Source organism: Lepidochelys olivacea (assembly GCF_965140295.1).
Source record: "Lepidochelys olivacea isolate rLepOli2 genome assembly, chromosome: 10".
NCBI classification, from domain to species: Eukaryota; Metazoa; Chordata; order Testudines; family Cheloniidae; genus Lepidochelys; species Lepidochelys olivacea.
In genome coordinates this window covers 39,073,488-39,083,697 of record NC_140420.1, presented here as the reverse complement: position 1 = coordinate 39,083,697, position 10,210 = coordinate 39,073,488, and the positions used below count along the sequence as shown (strand labels likewise).

The 10,210-nt window shown below is 44.9% G+C and overlaps 1 protein-coding gene across 2 annotated transcripts; it reads left to right on the top strand.

Annotated features, from left to right (window-relative positions):
• Positions 1-1,692: 1,692 nt before the first annotated feature.
• IGFALS (insulin like growth factor binding protein acid labile subunit) lies at positions 1,693-8,810 on the top strand. Of its 2 annotated transcripts, none has more exons than XM_084640513.1 (2): positions 1,693-1,765; positions 5,570-8,810. In XM_084640513.1, exons 1-2 carry the CDS (start codon positions 1,723-1,725, stop codon positions 7,378-7,380), a joined length of 1,854 nt encoding a protein of 617 aa, XP_084496639.1. In that variant the 5' UTR covers positions 1,693-1,722; the 3' UTR covers positions 7,381-8,810. The 2 variants fall into 2 exon arrangements, with proteins under 2 accessions (XP_084496639.1, XP_084496640.1); XM_084640514.1 differs by having other exon boundaries at positions 1,697-1,765; positions 5,573-8,810.
• Positions 8,811-10,210: the final 1,400 nt, after the last annotated feature.

Here is a 10,210-nt window from a genome sequence, read left to right as displayed (position 1 = left end):
TCCTGCCTTACTCCATGAGAAGTTCCATTGATTTCAATGGGACTACTTGCAGAATAAGTATTGCTCCATATCTGAAGTTACATCACCTTTATGAGGCAGCCAGTTCTATTAAGCAACTAATTTTGCCAGTCCCATGAGCAGTCATCTAAGACAGGTTTCATTCTATATTATTTGCCTTCAATCACTGGGTAACTTTATGTTTACCATGATTACTGGACACATTACTAAAGTCTCCATCACTGAAGTAAATGTATATAAAATCAATATCAGTTCCCTTTATCTTTAAATAATACCCCTGAGGATTTTAATCTCACACTAATGTGAAAATTCTACCCCATCCTTTGACTTTATTCATTCCTCTAACATTTAAAAACTTCAACTGGCTCACTATCCTTTTCCAGAGGATAGTCCTAGCTCCTGTAACCTTTCTTCATAACTTAGATCTTTGAGACCCACAGGCATTTTTTGTAAAAGCAGATCCATCCCCTGTAGGAACCAAATCCTAGAGCCCATACTCCACAACACTCCTGATGCAGCCCTAAAGCATATATTTCCTGTTGCATTGTAAAACCAACACAGAATGTAGTATTCCAGACAGTCACTCTAGCCAGGGCTCTTTTTGGAAACAGTATCACCCATTTGTTGTCTCTTTTTAAGTAAGGTACTTTTGTTTTACTTGTCTCAATTCAGTTATCCACACTAATCACTCCAGATCCTTTTCTTTAACCATGGGCTAGACATACATTCCGCTTAGCACGTTGTTCTCTTGTTCCTACATGTTTCTACTCTGCCATCCGCTGGCCCAGTAACCAAGACTATCCAAATCCTTTAGAACCCAAGTGCTTTGTTCCCCACTATGTGCTTCACCTCTAATGCTGGTAGAAACCCAAGCCTGAAAAACCATGGGAATTTGGAACTAGAGGTGGGCCAAAACTGGAACTTCAAATCCAATCCCTTTAAGATTACAGGGAAGGCCTGGATCTGAATCTCCAAATCTGAACCTGCCCATATGGTTCTGGTTCCAACTCAGAACCCCTCTATTTGCTAGGCCTGGTTCAGATGCAGCCAGCAAGCCACAAGAACATCTCACAAGAAGGCAGAAATCTCACAGTCTCATGAGACGTGGATCATTCAAGATTGCGGAAATGTCACAGGATCATCCAGCATTGCAAGGTTCCCACCATCTGGCCCCATCAAACTCAAACCCTAGAACTGATCTGCCTTGAACCTGAATCCTCATCAAAACTTAATCCCGATCAGAACACTGCTTCCTCAGCTCATCTCCATTCAGTAGTCAAGTCAAGTTCTCTCCAGGACTGTTTACTCACTTCTCAAGCAACCCTACTCGTCATTTCCCAGACGGGGTATAAACCTCACATGGGCATCTACATTAATTACAACAGTGACCTAAAGCGGGGGTGGGGTGGGAAGCCATTAGCTTACCTTCACCAGTATTTTCAGTATATTTGTTCCCAGTTATAGATGTCAGGAAAATCTGACTCACAGAGCGACAGACTCAGAGAAGAATATACACACACAGCTCAAGACCTTCAATCAACATCCCTTGCCTTAGTAATAAAAACCTCCCAGCATTCCTGCCTGGTAGCACAAGGGTTAAAACCAATCGAGCACAGAGTGCTGGACAGGCATCAAGGTGGTTGCTGTATCACTACATTATCAGCTGGGGGAAAATACAGACAACAGAATCGGCTGCTCCACGGAATGTTTCCTTCCCATGCTTCTGTTGCAATGAACACAAGGAAAGGTAAGTGGAAGCAACTTCCCACATTCCTCCAATAGTATCTCATCAGAGAAGGATAGCATGGATCTGCACCAGAGTATCAAATAAATTCCATAAGAAAGGGCAGGTAAATAGTTTAGGGTGAGCAGATCGATGAATTCTTGGAAACTTTCTACTTGTTTTGCTCAACAACGTCTTTTTCTTTTGCCACCTCTGCTGTTATAGGATAATGTTCAGGCTTTATTATTCCCCGTGTGCTACTTTAAGGAGCTTTAGAGATTGCATGCACAGTGCACGTGTCTCTGCTAGAGTAATAACTTTGCAGCTGGAGGAACAGATTGGTTCTTTTGCAAAAAGAGCTTCCAAATAATGAATTAAGGCAAGACCTCCTGGACTTCCCTATTTTTTGAAAGATCAGATTAATTCTGAGAGTTTGGGGAACAGGGTGCATCTACTGTTGGAATTTTAGAAGAAGAAAAATGCTGCTGAAACATGCAGAGAAAATCTAATTGCTGATCCAAGAGGATCTTGAATGTATGGGCTAATAATGTTGGAAACAAGCATGCACAAAAAAAGAATACTACATTGGCAGACATGTAAACAAAGACAATAGACCAGAGGTACCCTATCAGCACATAACTATGGGCTTTCTAAAATGCAAGTTAAGTACATAAAGGATGCATTATTAACCTAGCTGTAGATACTATAGGTCAGATAGAGGAGATCTGTACATGCCACAGTGATGGACATGGATAGATAGAGATAAATAAGCCCAGAGTTCATTTTCGAGAGATATCATTGGCAGCGCAGACTATGTGACTGCAACATCAGTACTTTGGGGGATTGATCTGGCCCCTCCCCCATCACACCCCAATAAGCAGGTGTGCTGGTGCTCACCCTAGAAATCTCTGGGTCAGCACCCATGGGCAGAAGTATGTGTATCATACATGGGAAGGCAGGATCAAATGCAGTAGGGGCCATTAGAACACTGTTCACAGGGCACTTGCAAGTAAATTGCCACTTAGAGTTAGTTCATGTAACTGCAGTATTCATTGTTAATTCTTAATAAGAAATGCTACAGTAATGTTCATTTCTCACAAGTAGTAATGTGCAGATTTTAATTGGGTCTGCTCTAAATCCTGCACAGAAACCCTGAGAAAATAAGAAGGCAATATTCTTGCCCAAATAGCTTGGCCATTCCTGATTTATCCTTCCCCCAAATAAATTGGAGATGAGGAAGTATAATGTTACAGTATATGCCTGCTGTATGATGCGTGGGAAGTCATGCTGAAAAGCAATGGATGGATTTGATGGGCATAGGATCAGTACCTTACCATCACAAGTTTCGGTTTTAAAGTACAGAACCAGAACCAGGCACTGGTGTGCATCACAAAACAGATAGCCTCATTTTCTTGACTAAAATGAAACCGCTGTTTCGTTGCAAGAGTGCAATAGATCATCTGAAATCACCAACTTCTCCTCTTCTTGTTTTCCCATCACTTCAAAACAGTGGAACTATCTAACTCTAATTTGCTATATTCTCCCCTCCCTTGTAAATGGGGTTGGATGAATTCATGTGGCCTAATTTCAAACCCACTTGAATATCCTGTGTTTGAAAGTTTGAACTGAACACTGCCAGTGCCTGCCACTTAGGAGAGACTGTGGGGGGGAAAAAAAAGAGTAGAGAAAGAACATTTCTAATAAAGACAACATCTCTCTTGTACACAGGGCCCACACAGGGTATGCTTAGCATTTAGAGGGGTCTTCTAACCCTGAGAGCACAGGGCTCTCCATAATGTTTATTGAATAACCAATGTGGGGTAGAGGGAAGCATTTAAAATTACAGGTGATAAAAAGGTTTGCAGATTTCAGTCATTCACATTGTTCACTAAAATTGCTAGCCCCCCACTCCTCAAAGCAAGTTTAAAAGCTGAAGTAAGCCCCTCTGAAGAGAGTTTTTTAAAAGAAATGAGACAGCCTTAATGCCAGGGACTGTGACGCTACAGCACAATATGGTATGTGCACACCTGAATTGTACTGAACAATTTCTCTTTGTTATGCACGGCTTCCTGCACTTGGCCTATATTTTTTCCCCCTTCATGACACTTAAGCTTGAAGCACAAGTTAGGTGCACAAGCAATCGCACAAGGAAGCGCAGGGTAGGAAAGGAATTTCAGAAATGGAGTTTGCTTCTCAGGAGTTTGGGGGCTGAGGGGGAAGGAGGAGTTGATGATCAAGATCAAGTTCAGACCTTGTTCAAAATGGGTACAACTGTGTTAACCTCAGTGGCTGTATCTCCAATGACACCAGGTCTGAATTTGGCACTTTATCTTGTATAAGCTTTGCTCTCTTTCTAGGACATACCCATGGCCTTCCATGCTGATAAAGCCATCATTTCCCCCTGTAAGCACAATGGCTGCAGCTAAGGGAGCAGTTCTTTCTCTTTGCTGAATTACGTGTCCTTGAACAGAAAAAGGCATCTGGTTGGGAAAACGGATTAGGGTGCTCATCAGCCAGCGTCAGTGTTCTGGTCTTGGATCTACAGCAGGTTGAGTTACACGTAAAAGATTTCCTAGCACCAACCTAACCTCTTGACAGACAACTGTAGGCCTCTGTTAAAGAGTCCAGCCCTGTGTAAGTGGGCATAGCTCCCACGGACATCGAAGAAGGGTTGTGACCACCTGCACCAGTCCTGAATGTGGTCAGTAAAGAGGGGGGCTGCAGTTCCAGATTGAGCTGTGCTGGCAGAACTGCTTGGGGGCCCAAGAATAGTACAGCAAAGATGACAGTGAGGACTGAGATGCTTTGGCAGACATGCCTGGAATGGGATCCCCGCAGGCAATGCTTTCCACTCCACAGTGGAGGAGGAGAGATGAACTACTAACTTCACTGGTCTGTTATTGGCTAGTCAAAGGAGATGCATCGATCAAGCTCTAGAAAGCATGTCCCGTCCTCTTAGATGATGTGAGCCTGCATGTGGGCGGAGCTAGGACACAGCCTTAATGAAAGGCATCATCACTGGTCCTCCAGGAATTGTTTCTAGGGTGAAAAAGAAATAGCAGACCCCAGTTTTAAAGGCTCAGTGGAGTAGGGAGAGGAAACCAACCTCTGGTCACGGACTGATTCTCTGAGTCAGCAACTTGCCCATGTCAGGGGAAGGAAGCAATTACCAGACATACCAAAAGGGGATCCTACCCAGCCATTGCAATCCCACTCTTGTCAAGGTGAAAAGCCTATTCAGCCAAATGATAACAGATTGTAAATAGATACAGACAGAAGGATGTGAACAACCTGATTAAGTTAGCCCAGACACACAACATGCTCCCAAGGGTACGCTTCTCGGCTTATGTGCTAAGACTGTCACTCCCACATTTCAAAATGATGGCCCCAATTCATTGTTGCCTTGCCCCTGTGCAGTCATTTATACCGGTACAAAGAGGATCAAGAATGTTTGCACTAGTGTAAATGAGTGCACAAGCCCAGGACAATGGTGAGTCTGGCCTATATAACTGAACAGAGAGAAAACCCAAGTTGCTCCACAGACCCTGGACCTAACTCTGCTCCTAGTGAAATCAATGGCAAAACAGTCACCAAGTTCAGCAGGATTAGCTCCTGCAAACATCAGTAGGCATTGAAGTCAGACAATAATACAGTGTTCTTCCATGTTATGGTTGCTCAGTCCCCAGTATTGTGCCTTACATGGTACTGGCATTTGGGGCGCATTGAGTGTACCTAGCCATGTCATCTTTGCATCATTTCCTCTTGCTGTGTGTTGTCAGCTAATATTTTCCATTTGTTTTGTCTTAATCTCCCCTTCCACTCCCCCAGCAGACACTGCCCTCTTGTTACTCTTGGTCTCGGTGCTGGCAGCAGGGTCCCAAGCTCCCAGCGGAGAAGCGCCTCAGGAGCCTGACACAGAGCTCCTAAAATGCCCCAGCTCATGTGCCTGCAGCTATGATGACTACAGCGAGGAGCTCAACATCTTCTGCAGCTCCCGGAACCTCACACACCTCCCAGAAGACATTCCCAGCAACGTTAAATCATTATGGCTGGATGGGAACAACTTCCTTTCTGTGCCAGCTATGGCCTTCATGAACCTTTCCAACCTGGACTTCCTTAACCTGCAGAGCAGCCAGCTGGCGAGCATTGAGCAGCATGCCTTCCATGGGTTAAAGGGCCTCTACCACCTGCACCTGGAACGGAATAGGCTGAAGCATTTGGCACCAAACACTTTCCTTCACACACAGAACCTCGCCTCCTTAAGCCTCAACAACAACCACTTCAACAAGATTGAGGAAGGCCTGTTTGCTGGGCTCTCCAACCTCTGGTACCTGAACCTTGGGTGGAATTCTCTAGTGGTGCTGCCTGACAGAGTGTTCCATAACCTGCCTAACCTGAGGGAACTGGTCCTGGCTGGGAACAAGCTGCCCTACCTGCAGCACCAAATCTTCTGCAGTCTCAGTGAGCTGAAGGAGCTGGATTTGAGTGGGAACTTGCTCAAGGGCATCAAGCTCAATATCTTTGTCAAGCTGCAGAAACTACAGAAGCTGTACCTGAACCACAACCAGATCAATGCCATCGCCCCACGTGCATTCATGGGAATGAAGTCCCTCAGGTGGTTGGACCTCTCCCACAATCGTCTCATCTTGCTCTTTGAAGAAACATTCCTGGGCCTTTTGAGCCTGCACGTGTTGCGTTTATCCAGTAATTCTATCACCAGCCTGAGGCCAAGGACTTTCAAAGACCTCCAATTCTTGGAGGAGCTACAGTTGGGACACAACAGGATCAGGAGCCTGGCAGAAAGGACTTTTGATGGGCTAGGCCAGCTGGAGGTCCTTATGCTGAACAACAACCAGATTCAAGAGATCAGGGTCGGGGCATTCCTTGGGCTTTTTAATGTCGCAGTGATGAACTTGTCCGGTAACTGCCTCAAGGCACTTCCCGACTATGTCTTTAAGAGCCTAACCAAGCTGCATAGCCTTCACCTGGAAAACAGTTGTCTCAGCAGAATCAGGCCACAAACTTTCTCCAGCCTTTCCTGCCTCCGGAGGCTCTTCTTGCAGCACAACACCATATCCATGATTGAAGACGAGAGTTTGAATGACCTGCATGATCTTTTGGAGTTGGACCTTAAGCACAACAGGCTGACTCATCTCTCCCCCAACATGTTTGTAGGCCTGAATAACCTGGAATACCTTCTCCTTTCCTCCAACCAGCTCTTGGAGATCTCTCACAACGCTTTCAGCCCACTTCAGCGTCTCTTCTGGCTCGACCTCTCCAGCAACTATTTGGAGATGCTGGACAACAGCACAATTACCCCCTTAGCAAACTTGCGGTATCTTAGCATCAGAAACAATTCTCTGGAAACCTTCTCAGTTGGCTCTCTGGGCCCTTCACCTGTGCTGGAGCAGCTGTGGCTGGAAGGAAACAAGTGGCACTGTAATTGCTCGCTGAAGGAACTGAGAGACTTTTCCTTGCAGCATCCCACAGTGGTTCCACGTTTTGTACAGTCCCTTATGGAGGTGGATGATTCCCACACACCCGTGTACGTGTACAACAACCTGACCTGCCTAAACCCGCCAGACCTGGCAGGCCTTGACCTGAGGGAAATCAGTGAAGATCACTTTGCTCACTGCTAACTAACACGCTTCCTCTTTACAGAGGACTTTCTGCTTTCTATAGTTGGCAGCATTAGACACATACTTGCACAAGTTCAGGTAGAATCTGGAGAACTACTTTCCTGCGGGCTACTAAGTAAAAGGGTATAGCTATCTGGCATCTCAGCCACCTTCCCTGATCTCTTTACCAAGCTCACCAGGGCAGCAGTCCAAAATAGCGTGTTCCACCATTCACCATTATCCAAGGAGACCAGTATGATTGTACAGCACTCTTTAGCTTTCTCTCTCCATGCTGTACCATTACTATATTTGTATAGCTGCAGTTTTCAAGAGAACCAGCATACCAGCTTTGGCTGAGCAGTCGGGGTAAACAGGTTCTTTGGACTTTGCAATTACCTTTGGGCTATTTGAACTTAGCATTGTGATTCAGAGCCAGCATTCCTTTGCCCAGCACTGAAAAGCGAAGGAAAGAATGGGTGTGTGTGAAGGTATGGGTGGACAGAAGCCTTCTCTGAGGACTGTCTTTTCCAATTCCAAAATTAAAACTGATTTTAAAGAACCCAAATAAACTATGATAGTACAATAAGAGTCTGACTGAAAAGCCAACCTGAAAGGGTATTGCCCGCTAAGGTCCAGCATTTGGGTCTCACTCCTGAGCTGGGAGCAATGGATAGGCAACCTGTCTAGCCACCAAGGAGCAAAGAACATCTCATACCAGTTTTTTAGCAACCACTCCTGGTTGGCAGAGGTGCTGTTGTCAATGGATCATGGAGACAACCCTCCTTAATGGAAAGAATATCACTGCAACATGAGGACCTCAGGCTGGGGAGAGCAAATGGAGAAACCAAGATCCTCTTGAGCTAGGGGAGAAAAGTCTGGGCCACAGTGATCATTAGTGGGAATGCTGACAGTTAAGTATCATTGCCCTGGAATCAGCCCAGTTGTGACTAGCTAATGCAAGCAGGGGCTTCATCCCATCCGTACAGCAGTAGCTTGGAGCAGTGGTTGTCAACCTTTTCCATTCTGCATAACTCTGTGTTGCAATGCAAAAAAGTTTCATGAATCCATAAAGCATTCTGTGATTGTACAGCACCAAACACAATGGGGCCTGATCCATAACTAGGGCCCCAGGTGCTACCATAATGGAAATAATAAAGGGAGGGTGACCATGACCCCCCAAAACCTGTTCTTAAATTCCAGTTGAGAACCCATGGCTCACAGGAGAGGAAGTCAGGGGCAGAGCCTCATCTGTAATATCTGGTCACTGAAGCCAGGTATAGTGTAAAGCTTAGGGAAAAGGCTTGAAAAGCAGACACCCAACCTGTAGTTTTAGGAGAGCAGAGCGCACGTGACAGGCTTTTAACAGCTCCTTGCAATGGCAGATGTAGGCAGGTTTAAGAAAAACAATGCACATCAACGCCCTGATAAACCACAGCAGGCAAATAAACCTTTGAAGCTACTGCAGGTCATCTTGTAAGTGATTTTTTTTTTAAATTTTGTGCCTCACGTAGATAGAATTCTTATAAAAAAAACGAGTTGCGCTAGCGAGCAGCAGATACTGTTTAAAGTCTGGTTTCAGAGTAACAGCCGTGTTAGTCTGTATTCGCAAAAAGAAAAGGAGTACTTGTGGCACCTTAGAGACTAACCAATTTATTAGAGCATAAGCTTTCGTGAGCTACAGCTCACTTCCTCAGATGCATATCGTGGAAACTGCAGCAGGCTTTATATATACACAGAGAATATGAAACAATACCTCCTCCCACCCCACTGTCCTGCTGGTAATAGCTTATCTAAAGTGATCATCAGGTGGGCCATTTCCAGCACAAATCCAGGTTTTCTCACCCTCCACCCCCCCACACAAATTCACTCTCCTGCTGGTGATAGCCCATCCAAAGTGACAACTCTTTACACAATGTGCATGACAATCAAGTTGGGCTATTTCCTGCACAAATCCAGGTTTTCTCACATCCCCCCCCACCCCCATACACACACAAACTCACTCTCCTGCTGGTAATAGCTCATCCAAACTGACCACTCTTCACGTTTAAATCCAAGTTAAACCAGAACATCTGGGGGGGGGGGGGGTGTTAGGAAAAAACAAGAGGAAACAGGCTACCTTGCATAATGACTTAGCCACTCCCAGTCTCTATTTAAGCCTAAATTAATAGTATCCAATTTGCAAATGAATTCCAATTCAGCAGTTTCTCGCTGGAGTCTGGATTTGAAGTTTTTTTGTTTTAAGATAGCGACCTTCATGTCTGTGATTGCGTGACCAGAGAGACTGAAGTGTTCTCCGACTGGTTTATGAATGTTATAATTCTTGACATCTGATTTGTGTCCATTTATCCTTTTACGTAGAGACTGTCCAGTTTGACCAATGTATATGGCAGAGGGGCATTGCTGGCACATGATGGCATATATCACATTGGTGGATGTGCAGGTGAACGAGCCTCTGATAGTGTGGCTGATGTTATTAGGCCCTGTGATGGTGTCCCCTGAATAGATATGTGGGCACAATTGGCAACGAAGCTTATGCTCTAATAAATTGGTTAGTCTCTAAGGTGCCACAAGTACTCCTTTTCTTTTTGTTTAAAGTCTAAGTCTCTTGCCATTTCCTGCCTACCTTAAAAACTCCACCACAAGCAAAGCTAGAGCTTGTTACAGTGAAATTGCTTTCAGACTTCATTATTCAAGTTTGATAGATGGGTTTTTTCAAAGTGGTGAAGTGACTTAGGTTCACAAATCCTACAGACTTTTAGTGGGACTTGTGTTCCTAAACCACTTAGGCATTTCTGAAAATCCTATCCTGAGTTCAATTGCAATCAAAAAGATGAGAGCGGTCTGATCCTGC

Coding starts and splice junctions, on each gene's coding strand:
- IGFALS (XM_084640513.1), top strand. CDS start 1,723: ATGTTTCCTTCCCATGCTTCTGTTGCAATGAACACAAGGAAAG. Junction 1,766..5,569: donor TGCAATGAACACAAGGAAAG/GTAAGTGGAAGC, acceptor CCACTCCCCCAG/CAGACACTGCCCTCTTGTTA.